General features: G+C 45.1%; 2 protein-coding genes and 1 long non-coding RNA gene across 4 annotated transcripts; 1 reads left to right on the top strand and 2 right to left on the bottom strand.

Moving 5' to 3' along the window:
• Nucleotides 1–129: 129 nt before the first annotated feature.
• On the bottom strand, nt 130–11,162 carry mrps14 (mitochondrial ribosomal protein S14). The gene is made up of 6 exons (XM_037275723.1): nt 11,135–11,162; nt 10,949–11,040; nt 3,516–3,604; nt 1,004–1,100; nt 734–898; nt 130–531 (listed from the first exon to the last, which is right to left on the bottom strand). The coding sequence occupies exons 1-6, from the start codon at nt 11,145–11,147 to the stop codon at nt 349–351; spliced, it is 639 nt and encodes a 212-aa protein (XP_037131618.1). The 5' UTR covers nt 11,148–11,162; the 3' UTR covers nt 130–348.
• tnn (tenascin N) lies at nt 5,795–21,763 on the top strand. 2 transcript variants are annotated; one of them, XM_037275719.1, is made up of 19 exons: nt 5,795–5,873; nt 10,465–10,650; nt 10,717–10,911; nt 11,100–11,474; nt 12,519–12,652; nt 12,738–12,867; nt 13,354–13,536; nt 13,630–13,719; nt 16,911–17,174; nt 17,276–17,539; nt 17,616–17,879; nt 17,961–18,224; nt 19,051–19,181; nt 19,683–19,821; nt 19,885–20,036; nt 20,174–20,270; nt 20,334–20,498; nt 20,629–20,792; nt 20,928–21,763. In XM_037275719.1, exons 2-19 carry the CDS (start codon nt 10,467–10,469, stop codon nt 21,081–21,083), a joined length of 3,351 nt encoding a protein of 1,116 aa, XP_037131614.1. In that variant the 5' UTR covers nt 5,795–5,873; nt 10,465–10,466; the 3' UTR covers nt 21,084–21,763. The 2 variants fall into 2 exon arrangements, with proteins under 2 accessions (XP_037131614.1, XP_037131615.1); XM_037275720.1 differs by lacking the exons at nt 12,519–12,652; nt 12,738–12,867.
• LOC119136900 lies at nt 11,435–25,774 on the bottom strand. The gene is made up of 3 exons (XR_005100822.1): nt 25,495–25,774; nt 19,023–19,153; nt 11,435–11,515 (listed from the first exon to the last, which is right to left on the bottom strand). It is a non-coding gene; the product is annotated as an uncharacterized LOC119136900 (long non-coding RNA).
• Between the last annotated feature and the right edge of the window lie 1,198 nt (nt 25,775–26,972).

Genomic DNA, 26,972 nt, shown 5'->3' with positions numbered 1-26,972 from the left:
TGGCGAGTGCGCTACAGCCACCCATCGCATACATGTGGTATTACAAGCGGCTCACCGGAAACTGCTCAATCGTGTTAAAGGACCTCTCATGAATGAACTCCAAAGAATGTTCAGATGTTCTCGGCAAAATGGCATCTGCACATTATTTCAACGTTTATTCAAATAAGCAAAATAGGGATAATATACATTTGTATTGATTAACAATGTCCTATTTTCCATTCAAAGCTAAACTATGCAGTCAGGAACTGTATAATTAGTTGCTACCAGACTTTTTGCCATAATCCATTCCTTGAACACCTTCACATGATCATAAAGGAGCCATGCATTCACTGCCGTTGTCCTCCAGGGTCACCACCGTGCCCTCAGGATGCCAGACAATTGGTTGTGGTCGGCCATATGACGGAAGACAATCCGGCTGAGTCGCCACCTGCGCTTCACTCCTCGTGGTCTGGAGGTCATGACACATCTGTTGCGGATCCTCACGGGACATGAATCTCGCGGAAAGGCTGCAATTTCTTTATCTGCCAACTCCTGGAATAGGTTTCAAGAATATTTGAAGTATGAACTTTAAACAAAAACGTGTGTGTGTGTGTGTAGTTTACTTCATGAAACTATTACTATCAACAAGCACGACTGTCCACGTGTCTAAATGTAAACAGCCACCAATACTACATAGCAGTGTGACACATACGCTCGCTCGCTCAGTGTAGGAAGGTTAGGTTGCATTGCCTACCTGGAGTTCTTTTGGTAAGATGGTGTTCTTTCTCAGCGCGTTGATCCGCAGCCGCTCATCAGCGTAGTCAAAAGCCATCTTTCTTCTCTTGACATCCCTCAGCATCCTCCAGTCAACATAGTAACCCCTTGCTTGCTCCACAGCCCCCCAGCATACCCTCAGTGCCTGCACACAGTATTCAGCTGTCGTTTCAGAAACGGGTAGGAACGCAGTATAGTCAAGTATCACGTTCAAACGACAAAATACAAACGATACATTGAAGTACAATACCTGCTTGGGAGCGCACATACTATTGTAAAGGACATCGACGCCGAATCGTGCGAATACGGCAGCCGCCATGTTGGATTTATGTCGCTTCCCCCTCGAACTGGATGGAGACCATTACAGCTTAATGTCGCCCCCTATTGACCAGGCGGGCGAGTTTTAGTTTTAAAACTCACAGACCAGATCGCCTTGGTGATTTTTAAATGAAGTAAAATAACAAAAACAAGAACAAACGTGCATCAGAATAATAATCATTCCTAATCACATAATTTGTAGTAGATTTATGGTTAATCAAACAACTAATTCGATATATACATTGAGAACTGTTAACTGTATATTTCAAATTAATTTACTGATAGTACAGTAAATGAATGTACAACAAGGCATCTTGGATCAGATTGAAGGATTTTATAGTTCTTTATCCACCCATTATTCTGACAAAACTACATGTAACGTCCATAGGGTGGCAGTATGCATCTACCAAAATAAACGCTGGCGTGGCTCTTCAAAAACATCTTGGGCAAACTTACGAGCCCAAAAGTGTAATTGTGCTTGGTGAGAGTGATGGCGTGCGGCCACCCGTGAAAATGCAATCAGGTGCTCTATGGTGGAGGATATGCTTAAATTTGCCAGTGGTGGCTTTGGGCAAGCGCCACTTATTTGCAGTCTGGTCGTCAATTGACAAGCAAGCACCTGCTCTGTCTGACTGGAGCATTTAATCATGTCATTACTGCCTGTTTTGTCAAGTACAGTATTGCTACAGAGTGCTATTTTTACTTATTGAATGACATGTTGCTTTGGTTTTTGGGGGGACTATCACGGATTAGGTGGAAATTCAATTATGTAATCCATCAATTCAATTCAGTGAATTCAGCACATACTAAGTCAAGGTGCCATTGTATATCGACAATTATACAATTGAAAAATCCCGAACCGTTTAACTGTATCAAATGTACAGTGCCACGAATGGTTCCAGTTCCCTGTGTAAATCACTAATGACTTTGAAGTAATGCAATCACATTCATCACCAGTGTGCATACAAATTCATTTATAGCAGTTTTCAACTTCAAGAAAAAGCTGATTACAGGAAACAAATCATCATTTGATTTTTTGTTTGTTTTTTGAACAGGCTATGTTCTGTCTACGGTGTTTCTCAGCAACGTCACGCAAACGAGTTGACCTCGTTGGGTTCACCAGGACAACTTTTATGGGCGCAATTTAACTTGTAACAAAAAAGTGCAGCCTTTTCCAAATGGTGGCTTTCTCATTATGTGCAACATGACCTGTGGATGAACCTGTGTATCAAATAGAATGGTAGCCTAGATGCACAGATGTATTTTTCAAAGTCCAACATTTTCTTGAGCCAAGCCACATATTTTGCATTAGAAAAAATCTTTCGGTATACCACGAAACAAAAACGTCTTAACATTTGTACATACTGAAGTATAAAAAGGAAGATCTTGTCTCGATTGACTCACAAATGCACTTGCTTGGTTTTCTTGAACACAAAGCTATTATTATGGACAATTTAGTCTTCAGTGAACCAAGCGTCATGTGGGAGAAATCTGGAGTAGAATGACATCTATTCAAAATAGAATGGATTCCTTTTTTTTGTAGATATGCTAATGTCATTTAGAGTAGCTGCAACATAAACAAGCGCTGTATTCAAAAAATGATTTGTTAAGAAAATACACATCAAGTCAAAGTGGCATTTCAAGAAAAGGAAAACATGGTTAACAATACTTTTTGTGTAAGTCACCAAGATAAACAGAGCAGAAAAGCCACAAAATATGGTGGATGAAACCAACTTCAAGTGCAGAGATCATTTAATTTTGCTGAATGCACGAGATGCTTCTCTCTCTCGAAAAATCAGTTAGAAAAGAAGAAAGAACCCCTTGAACAAATGATTTATTTCTAATTCTATGGAGCCTTTGTGAGATGTACTCCAGCTCCCGCTGAGAGGAAAATGTCGACGGGGGACGTTTCCCGTACTTCTATCACCAGGTAAAATAAATAGCTTTTCCCACCTCGAGATCTTGTCGGCCCAACATTTGGAGCCGCGCTGTTCAAGCCTTCAACCGGCTCATTGTTCGACACTTTGGACCACTGTCGCGGCACAGGCAACGACATAAGCGCGTTGCAGCGTTTTCAAATAAATCAAGCATTAGTACCTGAATGCTTAGAGGGGAAACATTGTGCATTTTTTTTCCTTCTATTTCTGTAAACAGCGAGTCTGTTTACCCTTCTTCTGCACTGAATTGTGTTCACTCCCACAACAGAGCAAACGCCCATTTCTGCCTGCACATATTTACGGATGCTCAAAAATGTGTTAAAAACAGTCTCATGGGACTTTTGACTTCCACTTGAGTCTGGTTGCTTAATAGTGGAGGTTGGTGGTTTGCAGCGGATACATTTTGATACTATGTATTTGTTAGGCATGATATCATTCCATATGCGTGCTCGTTTTCAATGCCGAATAATGTTGGCACATGTTGGTAGCGACAGATATATCACCAACTCGGTCTGTCTGCGTATTTCTCCATTCGCAGCAGTCTTGTGGGTCCAGTGAAGTGGATTTCTCTGAAGCTTTAGCCAAAGGCAACGTTTCTAGAAAAGCAAAAAGTCCACTTCTCCGATTCACAGGACGCAATGCGGTACAATTTCGGTGAATTAGATACTGTTTCATTCAAGCATGTGCAAAGTGCAATGATATATTTTCCCCTTGTAAGCTCTTTGAAAAATAATAGCGCAAGCACAGCGAATAATAGTAAAAATAATAAGAATAAAAGATATTGCGTGAAGGGAAGAAGTCACATCTGTAATGGTACTTTGCAAAAGGGACCACCGATGCTTTACAATGTATGGCCGTCTTCAGACTTTATGAACGCAACTTTTTATGAACCAAAAGAATCTGAAATTGGAATTCCAGGTGTAGTTTCAAAACGCTAAAGCTTAATGCTCAATCTTTGCGTCATACTGAGCATTCATTTTGCGTCGGGCCGACAGTATCGAATCTTTATATTATTTATTATATTATTACATGCTAAGGGGCACACATACAACTACACACACGTTGTAATGTGTTTGCAGACGCCAAATGCTATGAGTATTGATTTGATACTGATGACAGATTGCGCGTGTGTGTTCATGGAAAGACGGCTGAGCACACAGAAGGAACAATTGAGCAAAGCCCCCCCCCCCCCTCCCTCCCGTGTGACCTTGTCTTGTTTGTACTTAAATTGTCTTCATCTTGTCTCCATCCTCCGATGTGACGAGTCACACATATTTGGAAGATTGAGAAAGTAAAACATCTCGAAGGCATTTGGCAAATGTAAACAGATGAAATGTTTTCCTGCGCTCCCCCTAAATCTAATCACGTCGTTTCCATGTAAACATGCTGAAAACTTTGAGTGCGTACAAAGGATGGAAGGAAATGAGTTGATATTGTAATGAAGCGAAGTGGCCAAGCCCGAGTTTGTTAGCGGAATAACCTGCAGACATGAAGCTTTCAAAGGTCTATTTTCATGTGGTGACGCTATTTGGATTGGTCTGTCACTTCTCATTTTGCTCGCACAGCAATTTTGCTTGGTAGTGAATAAACTGCTTCCAGATCCACAAGGAAACATGCAATCAGTGGCACTGCGCTGCGCTGCCCTGTGGCTACTTCATTTCAAGTTAGCTGCACGTATAGTAATTGCTTTGCCTATATTAAAATGCTGCCTTCCATAGGAGAATGCTTTGTCATCCAGTTTTTCCTTCTATTTTCACGTGACGCTACTCGTCCCAATACTTTTGTCCAGATCACAACTTGTACCATGACAGGAGATGCCAAGACACCCACCCGGCTGTGTTTTATTTCGACGCTCTGAGCTAACAAAAGCATCATAAATAATGACGTTAAATCAGACAGTGAGACTTTTGGCACCATGGCTGATTTGTCCCGTTAATTACGCAATTCATTTGGTAAACAACAGCTGGGTGTTCTCACGTACACGTCGGTCGTCATGAGGCGGCGCTATGCTATGCTATGCTTTGCGGCAGTGGGCGGATTTATCTTGGCTGGAAGGAACAGGCCATGAAGGTAAAGCTCGAAATCCCAAATTCAATCTCTTGCTATGGTTCCTCAAGAAGACTTGCCTCCGTGCGCTACCTGTCACGATTGAGGCCCATGACGCTTACACCACCAGCCGGGTGCACTTATCAGCGCAGTCAAATTGCCGCTGCATTGACAATTTGCGTCATGGAGATATGACATTTTATTGTCTGGCCTACAATTCGTTGGGTTGATATGTTCTTCCAATATAGTTGGAGGCATACTTCCTGTCAGCGTAAAATATGGGCAACCTTGGGAGGTCTACCAGTGACAGTTCAGCAGGCAGAGTCTGTTTTGTGCTTATTTGAAATGGAACCCCTCCCCGTCGATCTCCTCAATGAAGCATTGCCTTTGCTTTTCCTCCTTGAAATAAGCCTTGATCCAGTCATCTTTTCTGCTGAACACATGACTTTTACCCCCTTCCTTTGCCACCATAACCAAAACCTTACACAAGACTAATATTATTGAAGGTACAGAAAGTATTGCGCTGATGGAAAAGTGAGATGGTCGGGAGGGGGAGTGTCAAAGAAAAACAAAACAAAAACATTCAAAGCTGCTGAAAAGTGCTCTCCTCCTTCACTTCCTCCTCTTTTCTGCCTCTTGGAATCCCACAAGGAGAGGAGACACTCCCTAATGACTGCCCATTGGCCTGGAGGCAATTGAGAAGAGTGTTTAACAGCCAAAGTGAGAGAGAGAGAGAGCGAGAGAGAAAAAAAATCGCCAGCGGTGAGGACGTCTTTACTTCATCAGCAGGTGCCACAAGAAGAAGTCCGACAATCAAGGGTGAGGAATTTGTTTTATGATCATGTTGCATTTATTCCTACAATTGCATGCTATTATTGCATGTTTTTGAAATCCTGGAAAATATTGATGGTTTGACACCATGAATGAACGAGTCGTCATCTTAAAACATAAAAAAGGTCGGTGTTGAGCAGCTATTGTGCTTTTATATGTCATTCAAAACAATAATATGGACTTATTTGAGGCAAAATCCTTTTGAACAGCAAAAAAAGAAGAATTAATAGTCAACGTTGACTAGCCCTTCAATATGAGATGAAATATAAAATGTCCATTGTCAGAGAGGTGTTCTATTCATAATTGAATGATTAAATTAGGAATAAGAATTATTAGAACACCTTTGAGATGACTTCAAAGATCAAATTTAAGACCTGACTGACTTAGCAACACAATAAATAAAGCAATGTCATATTTTTGACATGCAATATGAAACAACTATGATTTTTTTCCAATGAAAATAAACGAATCCTATGATTTTCAAAAACTAGATTTAAGTAGTAATTGTCATTTTAATGAACGTTGAAATTGTAATGATGCGAAAACAAAGCTACTGGCTAGACATTTGATCCTCCCATACAGCGCTTACATGAAGTAAAAAAAAAAATCCACAAAGCCGTGGAAATCTGCTTGATGATGTTGCTCCCACCTGTAAAAGACTTGAGTTTCTCCAAAAAGAGAACCATCATCCAGTTCAAAGCCCCGTTGGCCGTCAACGTTCATTTCCCTCAAGATGCTAACACCTTCAAGTGTAGCTATTCATATTAAAGAGGGAGGGGCCCGCCCATTGGATTGGCTTGCTGCTGATCCCGGAGATTTACATTTAATGCTACTGTGCATGGCTCGGGGGACCTCCACAAGCCCTGCAAATGAATTCCAGATGCAGGCCCTCAGCCATGAACGGCTCTCTAAAGCTGGAGAGACAGAGAGTCCCACATCCCCGACCGAGTGAATGGGTCGCCCTTTCAAAAAAAAAAAAAAAAAAGCCTTCAGGTTGCATAATGCAGCGGCTTTCATGGCTGCGGCTCATGAGCTTAGTTTTTCACCTGGCGGCCCCACACACAAAAAGCACTCTCATCGCTTTTCCTGCTCCGTCTGCAAGGGTTGCGTCTCGGGATCACGCAAAGACGTCATTTCATTCAATCTCCACTTTTTACAGCACCTCCCAAGGAAGCGCAAAAGTTTGAAGAGTCACATGAGTTGAAATCAACCATTATCCAACGATTATCCAACGATTATCCAACGATGATCCTGTGGTGTGGGGTGTGCTTCGAGTCCTTTTTCCAAAAGCTGTCTACAACTCGTTCCTTATACTATTTTCTGACAATCTGGACGAACTACGGCACCATGTCGCCACTCACGGACGGGTCAGTCTTGGTACTACGCCAAGTTAGATATAGCGTTCTGAATAATCTCGAGGACGCCACACACTAGAAGGGCTGTGGCTTATCCTAATATGTGTTTTGAAAATGGCTATGTGTGCACTTCATTCTAGGCCAGTGAATTGTACAGAACATCTGGAGGCGAGGCATTGGGCTGTTTTTGTTTGGAAGCTTAATAGCTCTCCCCGTCTCCTCGGTGTATTTGTAGGATGTGTTGTCTGCCTCTGTTTGCCTCCCACTCTTGCCTTGCTGTCAGGTCAATGTTTGTGCATTCACAGCTTCCAAACAAACACCGCAGCATCTGTCACCACCGCTTGCTTGTGAAGGGAAATGGACCCAAGTAGGCTCGGCTCACTCTTGGCCTCACTACGGCACTTCAATTGTGAGATGTGATTTTATTGGGAAACGATCCGACTGAACATTATTCCTGGTGTTTCTTTCACTGCCGTATTTGACAGAACCGTAATATGAAAGGAAAGCCGATTTTGGTGAGCAGTCTGCGGACGTCTGTGCCTTTCCCGTTTGAAACTCCAAATAGCGCCTTGAAAATCATGTTGATGTTACGCAACTGGTCACCCCAGAGCACCTCATTTTGTGGTCTGGGGTAGACACCTCTCATTTTGCGCTCAACCTTGCCGCACGCTAAAATCGTCAGTCGACGTGATGTTATAATACAGATGAGTTCCGTTTGCGTTAAGCGTATACATTTTGATTTTCTTTTTTACTCTTGACAAACTGTCTTTGTAGGTACTGTCTGGCTACTGAAACGGTTCATATACGTAGTTCTGCCTTCACAAGCATTATCTTAGGAAGTTTTCAGAAGTTCCTTTTGGGTGATTGACAGCAGAGTCTGAATCAAAGTGTCCTGCTAGCAAAATATAGATGTGCACATTGTCATCGAACACTGCTTATACTGCTGTACTGGGAAATGACGTAAATCATGATAAGGATCATTTTGCTCAAAATTGGGGGCACCGTACCTGCTGTCAATAGACATATTTTCATTCCAATTGCCGAACAAGCCAGAGCAGCCGTCGGCTCTGCTTAAAATGTCCCAAAGGAAGAATGAAAGTGTGTGTGTGAAAGGTAACAAGTGTCAAATAAAATTGACAGTCTTGTGAAAGCATCTTTGAGCTCCAGAATGCTCTTGCATCTCTCAATATTAGTACCGTTTAAAAGGCAGCTTTTGGAATCCGAATTCTTTTCTTATGAATTCATCCATCGGTCTGCTTTGCTTGTCATTGGGCTGGCTCAGCTCCTTTGGTGTTTCTCTTCATTCACGCATTCTCAAGAAACAGCCACTTAAGCGGACGAGCCGACCGCCACACATGGAGTGATGTCACCACTCGCGCAGCCGCCAATGGCCGACCTCAAACCTTTGACCAATAGCAATTACATCGGTGGCTTGAAGTTGACGACGTGAGCTTGAACGGCTCCAGCCAAGTGGTAGTTGACAACAGTCATGGTTTGGAACAGACAACCTTGATCAGGCTGCTGTTTCCACTGCGCTGGGGTGTGTTGAGCAGATGGCGATAGCTTTAGCAGCTACGTCAATAGCAGCGTGACACTCAATGGAACAATGAAGGATGTACACTGCATACGGAAGATTGTTTTTTTTTTTTTACTCTACTCCACATTTTCCAAATTTAGTATGATATAGCCTTATCCCAACATTGTTTCCTGGGAAACACAACAAACCATAGTGACAGGAATTTTGAAGGAGAAGAAGCTAGTCCACTGTGTTCACACCCACTACAGCGCAGTGAAAAACACAAAAGCCCAAGCATCACTCTTGCTCATTGTCCAGTTTTATAAAATGTACTGTTGTCAAATTTGCTTGCCATTTTAAATTGCTCAAGTTTGGAACGAACAGAACAACCGAGTCACTACTATTCAATGAGGTCTAAAGTTTCTACGGTGGCTATTGGAAAAAAAAGATCCCTTCGCAGCACTCGGGGGTCACGTTTTCTCCCTGCTGAGATTTGCTGATAATCTGGTAATGGTTTCATTCTAGCGTCGAGGGGGAAATCAGCACATTTACAGACCACTCGATGACATTTCAGTACACGGGGCCAAAGCTCACAATGGGCCCAGTGGGCTGATTTGGAGGGGATTTACTTGGAAAACTTTCTTCATGGACTGTTTTTGCACTTTCTGCTCACAGAAAGAGATCTGTAAATATCCTTAGTTCAGTGAGAGCGCCAATATGGTGAATGAAGAGGGAAGTTGGGGTTCTATTGTCATGATTTCTATATTTATATCATATGAATACAAAATCCAAATGATAAATATGTAATGATTGCTTTATTTCCCTCTCAATCTATCTATTATTTTATGAGTCATTTATTTCACCAGTGGAAACAATACAGCCAAACTCAATCGAATGTAAGAAAGCCTTTGGCCATTATGAAAGCTTTATAATCGGTATTGCGAACACACTGGGTGCGTGGCCGGCCTCATTTCAAAGTTATATTCAGACCTGAGATAAAAGATGAGGTGACAGAGTGCTTTCTGAGACTTTGTAATTTGCCCGCTTGGGGGAAGCCGCAGCAGGCATTTGGGTTGGTTGACATGACATCAGTTTGGCTAAACAACGCAATGACATCATTGTACAACCGAAGGAGCAGGTCAAAATGTTTGACTGGGCAAAATGAATAGCGCCGCTGGTTTGGTTACAAGGCTTTTCCTTCCAGAAAGACATCACACAACACACAACCACACAGCGGGTTTCGTTTTATTCAAAGAACGAAACGGCACGGCTGCTAAATATACCCAAGGAATAATCGTCAAGAGCATTTCTGTTCTCGGTTCTCTGTCAACGAGTGCCAAGGATATTTAATGGTGAACCCTGCCATGCTTCCAGTCAGCAAACATCTGCAGTTTTCCTAACACACAAAGCTCATGCCAAAGAATCATGTCAGAAGGAGTAGTACGTATCTCAATTCTTGCTCCGATGTTTCCGTTTTGATTTTGCAAGGGTCCTCGTGATTACGATTCTCACACGCCTTAGGCCAAATTGCTGATTTAGTCCTTTAATTATACAGCTGACTAGTTCATTAATGGTGAGCGGCTTTAAATTGAGCAATATATTCTTTTGCCTCGGAATGAACTAATGCGGTTACGGTTCAGTAGATGACTTTGTGACCCCCAAGGAAATCCTGGATTTCTTTCTAATGTTCTCTCATCTTCTCCTTTAGCCATGACCACTCGAACCCAATGGAGGGCCCTGCTGGCCCTCCTGTGCACCGTCTGGCACTTGGGCTTTGCTACCAAAGTGGCTCCCTCAGCCCCCCCAGAGCAAGCCGTCACATTCAGCCACGTCTATAATATTGACGTTCCGGGGGTGTCCGCTTGCAAACTGGAGGCGAGCCAGGATGAAAAAGGTGATAAGAAACAAGATATGGCTACATAATGACTCAAGTGTACTAGAGCAAGTGTTATTGTTGTAGGTCTGCAGACGGCGAGCGCAACGAATGGCGAGAACGACATCGTCTTCAGGCACAACATCAGGTTGCAGTCGCCCACGTGTGACTGCGGGGAGTCCGAGAGCTTTAAATCGCTCCTGTACAGAGTGAACGGCTTGGAAGAGGAAGTCAACTACCTCAAGAGCCAGTGTGCTCAGGGATGCTGCGGCAATGGAGCAGGTAGGACCCAAGATAGATACAGTAGATAGAAACTCACCCTGGCGCGGACAGGGTCTCTCAGTCCAGGTGGGTCGTATTCGCTTGAAATGGACGACGACTTTCCCATGAGCCAAGGATTTGCCTGAATAGCTGAAACGAGAAGCGCCGACAGGTGGGAGGGAGTTGACCATTTTCTATTGGTTGTCCAGGCGTAGACTCGAGTTGCAGCGGGCACGGCACCTACCAGCAAGACACATGCAGCTGCTTCTGTTACCCAGGCTGGGAAGGCCCGGACTGCTCCGTGTCCTCCTGCCCGGACGAGTGCAACGACAACGGCCGTTGCGTGGATCGCAAGTGTATCTGCCATCAGGGCTACACGGGAGAAGACTGTAGCCAGCTCATGTGCCCCGACAACTGCAACGACAAGGGCCACTGCGTGGATGGAAAATGCGTGTGCTTCCCACACTTCACCGGCGACGACTGCAGCGTCCGCAAGTGTCCCCGCGAGTGCAACCGCAACGGCCTTTGTTTTGACGGCCAGTGCGTCTGCGACCAGGGTTTTTACGGGGAGGACTGTTCATTAGGTATGCCGGTTTGTTTTCTCTTATGCCAAGGAAGAATATCTCTATAGCAGCACAGATAGAATGATTACTGTAGAAACTGCCAAATATTGAACCTGACGCTGCATCGCTCTTTCCGATTGAAAATAGTCCGCTTCCATCATAATATTGTGTTTTGCTATTTCGAGGTATGCTTGGAACGGTAACGTGTTCCATTTGCTTCCAGACTTTTTGTGCTTACCCTACCAAAAAAGACCGACCACCTTTGGTTTTCACTTGGTGTCGATAGCGTAACCATGAGAACCGCGCCCTAACACCACGGCGGTGTGGCTGTAACTAAAATAGTCCTTGTCTGTATGTTGAGGGACAATCACACCTTTCAATGATTTAGGTGTCGTGATATTTAAGGTCTCAGGAGTTTTACCACCCACCGTGCACCAGTGACCACCCACCTATACAGTATGGGTTCAGTGAAAATATCAGTGCACATGGGCCACACGCTTACGTGTTCCGAGACATGCCACAGTTTGAATAGCAGCCAAGGCTAATATGATTGTTTCACACATTGTTAGACAGTTACATCCAGGAAACTGCCGCCGAGAGTTGAGCGTTCCTGTCTACTCATGTCAACCGTACAGCGCAGATATTTTCCTCTTCTCAGGTTTCTGCATGCAACGCTTCCTTTATTTGAATCTAAAGATTCCTTGACTATTGATCCACCGCAGAGGTCGTCTCATCTGCGCAAAGCTTAGCGGCCTCAGCAGCGAGCGTTGCCGACTGGCCGTCTGCCGTGTCTTGGCCGCTGCGTTGTCACGCCACACCGCCGTAGTTATGGCCATACCTTCCGATTCACCCTCTTGACATCACTTGTTCCATCATCACCAAAGAGCTTTACATTCTGCTAGCATGCATGACAAAGGCCTTGAAAATAACATCGTGCTGTTGCTAATGCTAACGTGATTTGAAATACGTGTCAAATGTCCTTGCATTCTCCTTTCAAATCATATCTCATATGCTGCAGAGTTTCAACCGTAAAGTATTGGCCATCCATATTTGTGTATTTTTCAGTGCTCAGTCCTCAAGGTCTGAGGGTGGTCCAGACCACTGACGTCTCCGTCCTGGTCCAGTGGTTGCCGGTTCCTGGGGCTGATTATTATGTTTTAACCTATCATCCCCGAGGTCAGGGGAGTTCCTTGAAGCAGGTACATCTTTCACCGTACGTATTTGAAAATGAGAGCAGATGTTTCTTTGAAACAACAAATGTTATTGCAACAATTTGCCTCCTAGGTCCGTGTTCCCAGCACGGAAAACTCCCATCTCATCACAGGCCTGACTTCTGGGCTTAGCTATTTTGTTGAAGTCCACGCTGTTATCAGAGGCATCCAAAGTGGAGCAGAGGAAATTGAAGCCACCACTGGTGAGGCTGCCACCTACCCTGAAACCCGTTCTGAGGAGCTCCTTGATCCGATCCGATCTTTAGCATACCGCAAACAGTGCCTCGCTCCTATTTAAAGACAGGAAGTGTTTCATTAAGATTTGGTTTGTCGTTTGCAATTGCTGCACGGCGGATGTGTTGAATGTCTATTGGACTTCTTGACTGATGTGGTAGGAAGACCGAGGTGTGTAGAAGGAGATTGTGCCACAGAATTAGCGCCAGGCAGACAGATGGCGCAGATTGGAACATTCACATGGTGTTCCATGTCACGCATCTGGCTTTTGCCTGTTAGCCAGCTGCGGGCAGATGTTTGGCTGCTTGCAAACTTCAGACAACAACAGAAGGGGCCACATGGTAGATAGCAGGGGCTGCTTGTAACAGTTCTCCAAAAGTCACATTTCAGTGCTTCACTTGGCTGGAAGTTCACATATTGAGGACCAAAAAAAAGAACATTTTGTTGCCTTCCAGGTGTCTCAACAGTCAACGACATCCGAGTTCTTGACCGGACAGACGTCTCAATCCAGGTGGATTGGCGCAACCCCCAAACTGAGGTGGATCACTTTCGCCTCACGCATACGCACCCATCAGGTCAGGAGGCGGAGCTGAATGTAGCGAGAAGCCAAGAGGCGAGAACCAAACACACCATCGTGGGTGAGCAGCTGCACATTTTCTAATGCCAAATTTCAGGTGAAAGTTAGCAGAATTGAGCAGAATTGAAATCTGGTGTGTTTTTTTCCCCCTCAGGTTTGTTTCCGGGAACGGAATACTTGATTGCAGTGCAGGCCATCAAAGGAGCGGTGAAGGGCAACTCTTCTTCCATCGCAGCTTCTACAGGTCAGTCTCAATCTTTATCTACGAAGGGAATCAATCCGCCCGATGAGCCTCTCCTGAGAATACTGGCTTTTAATCGGGCCGCTACCGACCGAATAGTCATAAAAGCAAACAAGCCAGAAAGGAATAGCAAAACCAGAATCTGGTTGACACACGATACGACCCTCCTCGGGCGGCCAACGATAACGGAACGATTAAGGAATATGAGAGCTGCAATTATGGGTTAATGACGTAAAGGGCTGGAATTTACAAGCTCATAACGCTTCTCAAGGTCACAGTGCGGCAAAGGTGATATGATTGGTGTAACGCTGATGCTTGAGGCCATCTGAGGTACTATGCCATTCCTTTCCAAAGCATTCCGTTGAATATACTGAATCATTCCAACTGTTTAGTTGAATGTCGGATCGCGCAAATGCAGTCGCGCGGTTGATGTCTCCGTCTTGGAAATCCCGAGCCAGACAATTGAATGGATTTGGGATTTCACCTCGCTTACTCTGAAGCTTCCTGTTGTTACTTTTTCTTCTCATCACCTGCCCATGCGAGATTATGAAACCAGACAGACATATTTATCCGACCCTAGACAAATGAAATGGTGAATGTTCTCGAGGCGTGTGTCCCCAATGAAAGATCTTCTCAGGCATGCCAATCTTGAGCAAAAGTGTCTAATCAAAGCCACTTGGAGTGAACATGTCCAAGTGGCTAATGTGCTAGAAAATAAAACGGAGCTTACCGCTGCAGCTGCTACTTATTGACATTGACTGAATTCACCGGCAAGGCCCGTCTAACCAGAAGCAGCTGGACCCGGTAAAAGCATGTGGAGTCTGGGTATTACGGGGGACACCTTATATGGTCCCGTGGGACGTCTGTCTGGCTTATCGGTCCGAGGTTGTCTTACGTCGTCCTCTGCGGGGAAAAAAGGCAAAATGTGCAAGGGAGGAGAAAAGAATAACACGCAAGGACCCACAGAACGACTGCTCTGGTCAGACATGTCTGTCTGCTGCACATTAGTATGTGCATTTGGTTTTGCTTTAGGTGGAATACACACGTGGCTTTGTTCTATTTGTAGAAATAATATTGCTACTGAACGGCTTTTTTTGCATTACTTGCTTTTCCCCCCAAAAACATTGCAGGCAAAAAATCTGACAGTTCTGCGTACTGTTCTGCACTGGCGGAGCTGGATTTTCTTTCCCACAAAATATTTGTTTACAACACCCCTAAAATTCTTCCAAAAATGCTGTTAGAGATTCATTATATGTTCCCTATGGGGGACGGGTGGAAATGTGGAAAACAATTCCCGGAAAAATCTGAAAATACCATGAAGTCAATTATCGGGCCTGACATCTGAGGTGGTCCTAGCATATTTGGGGGAGGGCCAGGGGGCAGTGCCCCCTGGCCCTCCCCCTTGCTTTGACATTGCTGTTCTGCTGATTTATATTTCTAGGTAAACCAAACCTTAGCACTTGAAAAGCAAAACAAATGTTTCAGATGAGTTTAAAAATAGCTTAAGATTGTGAGGTGTGAGAGGCAAAGCAGTTAGTGGCTAAGAACAGAAAGAAGGAAATCGAGTTGAACAGATGGACGCCATTTGTTTTTCTTCTCCTGCACGTATCATGGATCAGTGTTCATCCAAGCAAGTGCATGGTGACACCAGACGAGCCTTGAAGTGCACCACAAAGGAATCATCCCTAATGATGATTGCTTTTACATTTGCCCTCATCTCTGGTGTCTCTGCTGGGTGCTCCCTTTTTACCCTCCTCCGTCATCCATCTTCTCTCAACACACACTGACGCCTGTCATCACGTCTCCTGCGATAGCACATATGTTACATACATCGATCGGCCCTCTGTGTGCGCAAAGCCGTACGACGCTTGAGTTTGCTTTTGCGCAAATGTCTCCGAGAGTGACTCAGATAGTGTTCTTGTTCAACATAAAGGAGGATTTTTTTTATTGATTTTTTCCCCCTACAATTTAAGCGGAAAGCCTTCCTCTGACCCTGCATCCGTGGTTTGGAAAGTGGCATCTTTTGGGCTAGGATGAAAGAATGTTCCTCTGATATCTTATCTCCATCTTTGGTCAAACAAATGAACAAATTCAAGGAATCAATGGAGTGGGAACTGGTTCTCCAAAATAGCTCCCATCCCGAGTTGATTCATGTACCGTAATTTTCGGACTATAAGTCGCGGTTTTTTTTCATAGTTTGGGTGGGGGGGGCGACTTATACTCAGGAGCGACTTATATACATATATATGGGTTTTTTTCACTTTTTTGGGCATTTTATAGCTGGTGCGACTTATACTCCGGTGCGACTTATAGTCCGAAAATTACGGTAATAGAGGTCGAGATGGGAGCTTTGTTTTTTTTTCTCAAACCTGATGCCAGACAAGCAGCCCTCTATGACGTCAGCGGTCGGGGTTTGTGACCGCAGGTTCCTGGCAAGACGGCGACAAACGCTCATCACGCTAGTCACTGGCAGCTTTCCAAAAGCCAGATGCATACTGTGACATATGGACTTGACATTGATGATGACGTCATCCTAGGATTCTCCATTCACGATGCGAGATGCTTTCCGATTGACGTCTACTGAGCATCGTCAAAACTTGCCAATGATTTATTCGGAAGCCGGAACGGGCTATCTTGCTTATTGACTGCAATGGAGTTTGTCGGCCGAGTTCCTACTTACTGTTTCTACCATACATGAAAGGAAAGCGATGGAAAAGTCCACTTGTCAAAATGTAATTGATTGCCCCTGCCGTAGATCCGAGTGCCGATTGATTTATGGCCCTCCTGATAAAACCATAAAGCACCGTACTGTATATGGTGTTTTTATTACCTCCCGTGGTCAAAAAGTCAAAGTGTACAAAGATTAATGACACCTCATCGAAGAATGTTCTGATTTTTATCACCGCAAAAGATCAAAGTATATCATAAAAACACACCTTTTAACAATCAAATGGACATCTGCTGCTTTTGTTCTTTGACATTTGTCATTTGTTCTTTAATAAATGAACTAGGGGGCAATGAATCAATCATTTCCTTTTTGGGAGCATTTACTGATCCGTCACGGGTTCGGGTTTTATCGAAGGTTGTCATCGATGAATCGGGGGCCGTAAATCAATCACCTTGAGACTGAGATCATTTCTCTCAAAAGGCAATTCCATTTTGAAATCACATTCTTCCAATCTCTGCCTTCTTAGACATCGACGCCCCGACAAACCTGATCACCACTCAGGTAGCAGAGGACACCGCCACAGTTTCTTGGGACCCGGTGCAGGCCCAAATCCAAGGCTATATGTTGACGTACACCTCGGATGCGGGCTCCAGCGGCGAGATCCCCGTTGGGCGCGACATGACTTCGTACCGACTGGTTGGCCTAAAGCCTGGTGTGGTCTACACCATTGAAATCTGGGCCTTCAGGGGTGATAAGGTCAGCAGGAAGACTTTCACCGTGGCTGAGACAGGTAAACTTGAAATGATCTCCAGCGTAGGACTCATCCCGTCCGACATTTTGAGGTGATTCAACCTTTTGTTTACTAACAACTGAACCACGGCCTCAATACAGAGATGGACGCTCCCACTAACCTCATGGCCCAGGAAGAAACAGAGAGCAGCTTCAAAGTGTCATGGGAGAGCGTCCAAGCGGAAATTGACGGCTACAAGCTAACGTACCGTTCTTCTGACGGCTCGAGCGAGGAAATCCCAATTGGGCCTGACAGAAGTTCTCACACGATAAAGGGTTTGAGGCCTGGGGTTACCTATACAGTCCACATCTGGGCTGTCAAAGGAAACCAAGCCAGCAGAAAGATCTCAACACAAGCAGAAACAGGTCTTCAATATGACTTCTCTACTCTGGACAAAACCTTCATTGTGGGTCAACCTTGTCTTCTAACTTTTTCCTCTAGAATCCGATGCTCCCGCTAACCTCATAGCCCACGATGAGACCGAGAACAGCTTCATGGTGTCGTGGGACGGTGTCCAGGCAGAAATCGACGGCTACGTCCTCACCCACCACTCCTCGGAGGGCTCCGGCGACGAGATCTCTCTGGGGCCGGACATCAATTCCTACATCCTGACGGGCTTGAGGCCCGGCGTGGTGTACACGGTCTACATCCGGGCCATCAAAGGAAGCAGAGCCGGCCGAAAGATCTCCACACAAGCAGAGACAGGTTCCATTCGGACCTTTCTTGCGACGATACCTTCCGCTTGCGTCGGTGGCATCAACCGCATATTCCAACATCTTCCCACAGAGCTGGACGATCCTGCTAACCCTATAGCTCGAGACCAAACCGAGAGTGGCTTCAGGGTGTCCTGGGATGGCGTCCAGGCAGAAATCGACGGCTATGTCCTCAGCCACAGTTCCTCGGAGGGCGCGAGCGGGGAAATCCGCGTCGGTCCCCAAAGTCATTCTCACAGTCTGACCGGTTTGAGGCCAGGCGTCGTCTACACTGTCTACATCTGGGCCGTCAAAGGAGGCAGAAGCAGCAGGAAGATCTCAGTGCAAGCGGAGACAGGTTCCACATGACTCAATCGATGGATTGTTTGAAGGATAGCTGAGAACCACTTCTCATATGCCAAACATTCCACATGTACTTCCTAAGCGATGATACACTCAATACTAGCATTTTATTCGTGAAATCCTCAGGAAGGAGCACAATCCTTTATTTTGGCAGGGCAAGCTTCCCAGACTTTAGATAGTGTACGTTGTGTATGGGGCAGCAGCAGCGGCAGGCACATGAACAAACGTTTCTTTGTGCAAAACACGCCTGAAGTGGTGAAAAGTTCATTCTACCGGTAGGCCGTATTTTGTTATGGCCTCCGTCAAGCTGCCAACCATCAGTGGTCACACAATAAAAAACGAATTCATTTGGGAGTGGCCAAATATGTCAATGAATTGTGTCGCAAAGCAAAAGCGCTATAATTGATGTGAGTTTGCCGCCAACTCACCTCCCACCCAAAGTCAGCCGGGTTCACCTCCAGCATGACAGCCAAAAATTCAGATGGCTGTATAATGTTCAGTCCCCATACAATCATTACTCGACCCTGTGCGCATGTGTCAAACGAATCAGCTCAGTGTTGATTTTCAAACAGGACAGGCTAATTACTGGTTCATCCTCACAAAGCAAATGAAAACCATGCATGCACATAATTGTCAACTTTGGTCCTGAGCGTCAAGTAGACGAAGCCAGAAAACAAAAAATACCATCGACTAAACCAGTGGGATGATCGACGGATGGTCTTTTGCCATTTCAAGCTTTACAGCAGCCCAAATCCAAACTAATGACATATTATCGGCATGAATGAGCACTCACTTGTCGTGTGTTGTCATCCAACTGACAGACATTGACGCTCCAAAGGACTTGCAGGCTTTGAGTGTCACCACGGAGTCGGCTCAGTTGACCTGGGCTGCACCTTTCGCTGACATCGAGGGCTACATCCTAACCTACAGGGACGAGGATGGCAACATGGAGGTGAGTTGAACACACATCTGACATTAAAAAAAATTTGCAATATTTAAACTGCTGAGGCTATCTATCTGTCTATCTGTCTATCTGTCTATCCCTCTATCCGTCTGTCTGTCTGTCTGTCGATATAGAATTTTCACTTATTCTATTCTTTACTGGGAATGCCTTGTCTGCATTTTTTCACATTCAAGGTCTGTGCAAGGCTCCCCTCTTGTGGTCATAAAGTGCATAAACTTGTTACGTTTGGGTTTGTTCATCAAATGCAAGACCTCCTTTGGGTAATAAATGTGACATGTTCTCCATTTTGTTCACAACCTATCCCAACTCCCAAGTGTTTGATAACATGATGTGGTTTTGTTCAACTCGCCCAAAATGTCAACATGGAAACATGTCATGTGGCTGGCTATAGTTCATGTCCTTGCATTTTGAGTCATTCAAAGGTCCACAAAGGCTGAATCCGTTCCTGGTCACTCCCGTTCCTAATTTGTTGTGTTGCGTGTCTGTCAGACTGTTGAGAAGCAGCTTGGAGCCAGAGAGACCAGCTTTGTCATGTCTAGCCTCCAGATGGCCAAGAGCTACATAGTTAGCATCATGGCTTATCGAGGAAACCAGAGGAGCAAAGCGGTGGAAATCGTCTTCAAAACAGGTCTGCGTCATGCAAGTTTGGCTTAGGTTGAATGTTTTTGACCCATCTTGATCCATTCCGTAGTTGGCCTCCTCTACCCCTTCCCCATGGACTGCCTCCAGATCCTGAAAAATGGCATCAAAAAGAGCGGAGTCTACACCGTATACATCAATAATGACAACTCCAAACCAATAGAAGCCTACTGTGACATGGATACCGATGGAGGCGGCTGGCTGGTACGCTGCTCCGCCCCCAACCCATTTGGTTTGGTCTTTCAATGGAGCAATGATATACTACGTCGTATATTCAGTAACCTACTGACCAAGCCATCCAAAATGATTTCTTCTACGCTTCTTCATACGTGTTCTTCCAGGTCGTGCAGCGTCGCACCACCGGCAAACTAGACTTCATGAAACGCTGGAGGCCGTACGTGGCCGGTTTCGGCAACGCGACGGATGAGTTTTGGATCGGTGAGAACTCCAAAAGCTTGCCAAGTCCGGCACACTGCGCTATCTTTGTTTTGTCGCTTTCAGGGCTGGACAAGATATACCAGATGACCAACACGCCCATCCGCTACGAGGCGAGGTTCGAGTTGGGCCTGGGGCCCGAGAGGGCCTACGCCGTCTACGACAACTTCAAGATCGCCAGTGCCAGGCAAAAGTTTGCGCTCACCGTCGGCAACTACAGAGGGACAGCAGGTGCGCTTTTTTTATTGGCTTCTTGCCGAATGCCTCAATGTCCTAAAAAAACAACACCGCGGCATCCGTGTGAGGTTGGGAAGTATTTACTTGCGCTGGATCAATGGTGTCTGTCTTTGTCGCTCCCTAGGTGACGCCATGACCTACCACCAAGGTCGGCCGTGGACGACCATCGACTCGGATAACGACATCGCCCTGGGCAACTGCGCCCTTACGCACCGCGGGGCCTGGTGGTACAAAAACTGTCACCTGGCTAACCTCAACGGCAAATGGGGAGACAACAGGCACAGTCTGGTGAGTGATCAGCCTCGTTAACTTTGGCACACTTCCATCGCATCCACACAAGAATAATGATCCTTATCGCCTCAGTTTGTGGGGGGGGGGGGGGGGTTGTACAATTGACCATATTTGGACATCTGACACTTATAGGGGGTCAACTGGGAGCCGTGGAAAGGCCACCTGGTGTCCCTGGACTTCACCGAGATGAAGATCCGGCCAGTGGGAGCGTTCTCCAGCAGGAAGAGACGATCGTTGTTGGCCAGAGAGAAGAGCCGACACGATGCCGTCCACCACCCGGAGAAGTAGAAGAGACGCATATCGTAGTCAGCCTTGACTTATTAAGAATTTGCTCAGACTTCATCAGTTGGGAATTTGTTAGAAAACGTTTTGTTTTCACCGTTTTTGTCAAAAATACATCAGAGCGGTCGGTCTGCTTGTTAAAAGTTTTGAATTGAATTCATTTTGCTCCATTTGGTTTCAAGGTTCCTCTCAAGTCTGGTCGTTGAGTAACATGCAAGTACTTCTGATGATTCCCAACTCTTATTGAGCCAAGGCACAAATTTGACATCAGAAAAATGTCATGGCACCAAAGAAAAATGTCCCAAAAATGAAATGAGTCGATCCAGAAATAACGATGATCTCATCCCAGTTGAGTTGAACACGTATTTTCTTGTATGTGTGGGATCAGGTTGACACAGTTGTAACTTCTGCCATCTCAATTGAATTGTTTTGTCTGTCTCTATATTTCTGTGGCATTGATGGATGTGGAGAAACGCTAGGTCAGACAAACCTAACCCTAACCCATTACGAATGTTGTCGTGGATCACAACAAAATCAAACGATTGTCAAGCCGATTTTCCACCAATGATTGGATCTGCCTTTATCTTATGTTTTTCATTTGTTTTCTTAGGAAGCGATACAAGATTTCCCCCAATGTTAATGAGTGTTGTCATATTAAACTGAATGAAATAAAAAACATTTCTATCGCTTGTGTTTTTCTGAAGATGAGCTTGCGCACGCACGCTGTCACATCACGTTAGCGAGCCGAAGAATGAGCATAAACCGTTAGACGTGCAAGTGACTACGCTACACTCTTCATACTCGGGTTGGGCTTTCAAACCAAACTAAGAAAAAGGACTCTTAGCACCACAGCAAGAATAGACTCCATCAAGTGATGACTAATGTTTCCTCATAAAAAAGTTGAGCAACTTACAGGAATTGCACATGGGCAGTTCTTTCCAAATAGTTTCCCCAAAATTTAAAATAGCACAGGCGCTGTCTGGACCGGAGTTATTTGATGACAAGGTCACGACTCCATTTCAGCCATTGCCATTTTTAGGTGTACCTAATAACAGGCCACTTCATTAGGGAAAAAGTTGAAGTGAACGTGAAAAGTGCCACAACCTGCTGTTTCATCTGTGACATCACTTGGACACTCCATTAGGTACACCGCCATTTTCAAGTGGACCTAATAACAGGCCGGCCACTTTATTAGGGAAATATCATGGTCAAAGGTCACAGGTGTCAAGCTCTGGTCCTCGGGGCCGCATTCCAACATGTTTTCCAAGTGACCCTCGTTAAGCGCACCTGCGTGAAAGGTTTTAGCTCCTTTCACGTTCTGCAGGAGCTAAAAGTTTTCACGCAGGTGCACTTAACGAGGGAATCAGACACTCCATTAGGTACACCGCCATTTTCAAGTGGACCTAATAACAGGCCACTTTATTAGGGAAATATCATGGTCAAAGGTCACAGGTGTCAAGCTCTGGTCCTCGGGGCCGCATTCCAACATGTCTTCTAAGATTCCCTCGTTAAGCGCACCTGCGTGAAAAGTTTCAGCTCCTGCTGAACGTGAACCAAAAACTTTTCACGCAGGTGCGCTTAACGAGGGAATCTTGGAAAACATATTGGAACGCGGCCCCTCGAGGACTGGAGGTCGACACCTCTGGTTTAAGTGAAAAGTGCCACACCCGCCCTCACCCCCACTTTCTGATTGGCTGTTTGATCTGTGACGTCATTCGGACACTCCATTAGGTACACCGCCATTTACAGGTTCGTTCGCGAAGATTCACGAGTGAGTGACAGACAGCATTAGTGATGTGCATTCCAGTTCTGTTAGGTGAACTGAATCTTTAGAATCAGTTCACTCAAAAGATTCGTTCAAACGGAAGGAAGGAAGGCAGTTGCCCCATTGACTCGTTCGCGAACGGGAAAGTCCGGATTCGTTCCCCCACTGATCCGTTCTCGCGATGAACTGCAAATGCAAATCACTCGCTCACTGACTCGTTCACTCACAGTTGGTGAAGGGGATACGCAATTCACGACCCGTTCGTGAACACAATACAATGCCTGAACTAAAACATTTTGAGCTAGAAATCATGAGCAAGGCTGTGTGTTTCTTTTTGTACTTTAAAAGTGAGCCATCAGAGATAGCTGTGACATAATAGCAGGGTTTAAAAACTGCCCTTGAAAACTGCAGGGCCCTCCTGAATACAGACAACATACTATTTCACATATGAGCTTGAAGAACACACACACGCACGCACGCACACACACGCACACACACACACACACACACACACACACACACACACACACACACACGGAAATTCAACCATTTCTGCAAATAACATAAATCCTTGAGTATATCACACTCCCTTGAAAACGTTACAATTGCCTGCAGATGGGAGCAAAGTGAAGCTCCACAACTCACCCAACAGGCAAATTTATGAATGCCGAACAGGTCGTCGGTCGGGTTTCTGAATATCTGTACCGCAAACATCGTAAACATACTACATGGTTAGTACAAAATCATTTCATGAGTCTTTTCGTGTCTGCCTTCATTAAAAAGTTTCCGAACAGTAAAAAGGAATTTCTACTCCATTGGCAGAGCGACCAGATCTGGCATCATCTGGCCCGTTTTGACAGAAATCCACAAGTCATCATTATTGGCCAAATTCTTCTTCTTCTTTGATTCCGGCTTGCCGGCTCCGCCTCCTCCACAACGGCAGCAGCGGCCGTCGTCTGCGTGGCGACAGCAGCAGCAGTGGCAACACACCGCCAGCGTGGTGACCAGGACAACCAGGGGCAAAGTGAGGAGGACCACGAGGCACACGGTGTTGAAGACACCTTGGTGATGTTTCTCCATCACCAAGCTCCAGACATGGTTGAAGAAGTTGCGGATGCTGTCTGTTGTCCCATCCATAGCTCAAGCATGCAAAGTTGGTAAGTTGACGTAATGCTTTGTGAAGGATGAATTCACCTAGTAACTTCAGTCAATTTCAAAGTTTCATTTTGAAGTTCCCCTTCCTTCAAGTAAACGGACGGATCAGACGGTTCAATTCAAGGCCAAAGACATCCAAAAGGCAAAACTGTGCAAGTGTTTGTCCACTTCACTTCTCTCCTCATTTCAGTTGACGTGAATCCGGAAAGGTGTTCTCTTGTTCTGTGGAACAAAAACATCTGTTCATTTCAGCATTTGGAAGGTGTGATCATGACAAAAATGACATCATTTTGTAACATAGTAAGGACGTCGACAAATCTTGCAACACTTGAGTATTTTAGTCGCACGTACCCACAAGCACAGAAATGTTTGACTTCCTGTTTCTCATCGGATTTTTTTTTTCCGCTTCGCTTTTGAACATATAACATTTGAAGTAGTAAAAACATTATTTGTCATGACTACTTTAGTATAGCAGATGAAGACTAAATGAAAAAGAACACGTGAGAAAATATGCCAATGGCTATTCTGACATTCCAAGAGTCCACTTGACTTTCTCATGACATTGTGCTCTAGTGGAGGATTCTTGAATCCAGGAAAAGCCAATTGATGGCGCCCCACAAAAGCAGGAAGGGGCTGAGAAAAAACCCGGTTATGATTGCATTGGGGCCGGCTTTTTAAGGAGCACGCGCGACCTCAAAGAGCAGAAGTGGCGACAGAAGGCATGACGGGAATTTTTAATGAGCGGCCTCCAGCAAAGGGCCCACTCGACAACTGATACTACTTTTCATTTGAGCAGAAGACCAAAGCTCCAAAGTGTGTATCAAGATGGAAAAGGGCACATTTCCTCAAACTATGCGCAATTTAGAGCAGGCGTCATCATGGCACCTTTTTGAAACGGAGAGCTCCTTGACTACTGACTACAATAATTCACATCCAGTTCACTTCTATTAAACCCTGCAAGTGTTCACATTTCCAAATGCACACTTCTACAATGCTTCGAGAAAATGATCATTAGTTTTCTTGCATGCATATTATGTGAGGGAGAGATCAGTGCAGCTGAGAGTCTTATCAGTTCTTAAATTCCCGCTGCTATAACCTTCAGGGAGATTATTGCAACTTTTTTTTTATTGGGGAAAAAGCTCTACTTCTAAAATGACGAATGTCACAGCTAAGTTGAGTAAATCCGTCCGTCCGTCCATCCATCCATCCATCCATCCATCCATCCATCCATCCATCCATCCATCCATCCATCCGTCCGTCCGTCCGTCCATCTTCTACTATGGTGCTTCGCCTCATCCATGGCTAACATGAACAAATCTATGGTGCTTATCCTCATTCATGACTAACATGAACAATTTCAAATAACTTTTTCTTAATTGTCACGCAAGGGCAAAAAGAAGTGACCCAACACTCCAAACCCAATCTATCCCAATCCAGTCACTCCAACTTTCAGCGCGCACACACACATGAAGACCAACTCATTGAAAGTGACATTACCTTAACTCGGGTCAGGCCTCCTCCCGTCAGCTAATCAAACAAGTTGTGTCTGTGTTTGCCATCAGCTTGCTTCTTTTTGCCACCCTCTCACACACACACACACACACACACACATCATGACAAGGCTTCACTTTCTGTTCCTGTTTGCTCTTCGAGCGTCGTCAACCTCCAACAATATCCTCCTCCTCCTGACTCAGTGTGTGTGAGTGTGTGTGTGTTCTGGTCACAACGTCACTGCACCCTGCCCACTTTTTGTAAGAATGGGGCCTCTGTCTGTGCTTGCTTGTGTGTTTCCTGCATTGGATTCTTGCTGCGGCTTTTACTGTACTCTCACCGAGTGACGTCGCAGTGAGTCAGGGACAAGCCAAGATATGTAAACCTAACAGAGGACACGTTTAGAGACTAAAAAAAAGGCTGCTTCTAGTTGCTCCCTTCAGCACAATGAGGCTTCGTCAATGTGGACAAACACATCTCCAGCCCGCATCTAAAAGGGGAACAAACACGGGAAATGGAAGCTGCGAAAGTCTGTGAGTGCTCTACCAGGTGAAAGATGCACAGTGAGTGTTTGGGTCTACACACGAGGCACACACTTACAGTGGCCTGCCTGTGGCATTGTGGTTAATTCTCTTTCTGGCTCAGTCGAGCAAAAGAGGCTTTTTCATTCAAAGGTTTGAAAAGGAGAGAGAGAGCGAGAGAGAGAGAGAGAGAAAGCCTGTTGGTAACCAGGGCAGAGCTTTGCTAAAAAGAGGACGCAAACGTGAGTGCGTGCGCCTGTAACGCGCTAAACAACCCGTGGCATCTTGCAAGACGGGGTTTTTTTTTTTTTTTCGCATTACAGCATTACTGCACAAGAACATAAATGACATTGTGAGCTCAACGTAATGACGAAAAAGTGTAGGAAAGGCTGACCACAATTACAGTCGAAACTCTAAGAAGAAAAAAAAGTTTGTGCAAAGTGAATGAAACAAGTCAAGAAAGTTTCAACAACCCTGCCATGTTTGAATGATGAAGAAAATAATTGCCAAGTATAAAATGAAGCTTTGAAAAATCAAGCCCTTCTCTCAAATGCTGTAGGTGACGAACAACGAGGCACTCTATCCGAAGATGTTAGCATTGCTATCTTGCTAACTGCATGTTGCTATTGTGTCAAAATGTAAGAATCCCAGTTATGAGCGCCTCATGTATCAGCGTGCATGAGCCAAGCATTCTGCTGTATACCCTATGATGAAAAGAAGAATCCCCTGCGGCTCCATATGCAATCACAAGCTGTGAAATGAATATACAGTAAGGTGATTTTCATATAAACCACTGTAAATAAGAATTTCCATCATGGCGCCGGATCATTCATCAGTGTTTGGGCGAGGTGACTGGACAGTGACGAGCGCAGACGCCAGCTGGGATATTGCTCCTCGGTGTATGCGTTGCGTGTGTGTTATTTTGCAGAGATACGTAGCTGCGACATGATGAGGCTCGTCTCA

Source organism: Syngnathus acus, chromosome 17 (assembly GCF_901709675.1).
Source record: "Syngnathus acus chromosome 17, fSynAcu1.2, whole genome shotgun sequence".
NCBI classification, from domain to species: domain Eukaryota; kingdom Metazoa; phylum Chordata; class Actinopteri; order Syngnathiformes; family Syngnathidae; genus Syngnathus; species Syngnathus acus.
The sequence above is the reverse complement of the archived record's forward strand: the minus strand, read 5'-3'. Positions and strand labels throughout refer to the sequence as shown.

What these genes read in the sequence shown, in the direction of transcription:
- tnn (XM_037275719.1), top strand. Translation starts at nt 10,467, where the DNA reads ATGACCACTCGAACCCAATGGAGGGCCCTGCTGGCCCTCCTGTGCACC. An exon ending in ACGAGGATGGCAACATGGAG is followed by an intron (nt 19,182 to 19,682) that starts GTGAGTTGAACA and finishes CGTGTCTGTCAG; the next exon opens with ACTGTTGAGAAGCAGCTTGG. An exon ending in GACGGATGAGTTTTGGATCG is followed by an intron (nt 20,271 to 20,333) that starts GTGAGAACTCCA and finishes TGTCGCTTTCAG; the next exon opens with GGCTGGACAAGATATACCAG.
- mrps14 (XM_037275723.1), bottom strand. An exon ending in GAGACCCTGTCCGCGCCAGG is followed by an intron (nt 3,605 to 10,948) that starts GTGAGTTTCTAT and finishes TTGCTTTTCTAG; the next exon opens with AAACGTTGCCTTTGGCTAAA. An exon ending in TCTTACCAAAAGAACTCCAG is followed by an intron (nt 532 to 733) that starts GTAGGCAATGCA and finishes AACCTATTCCAG; the next exon opens with GAGTTGGCAGATAAAGAAAT.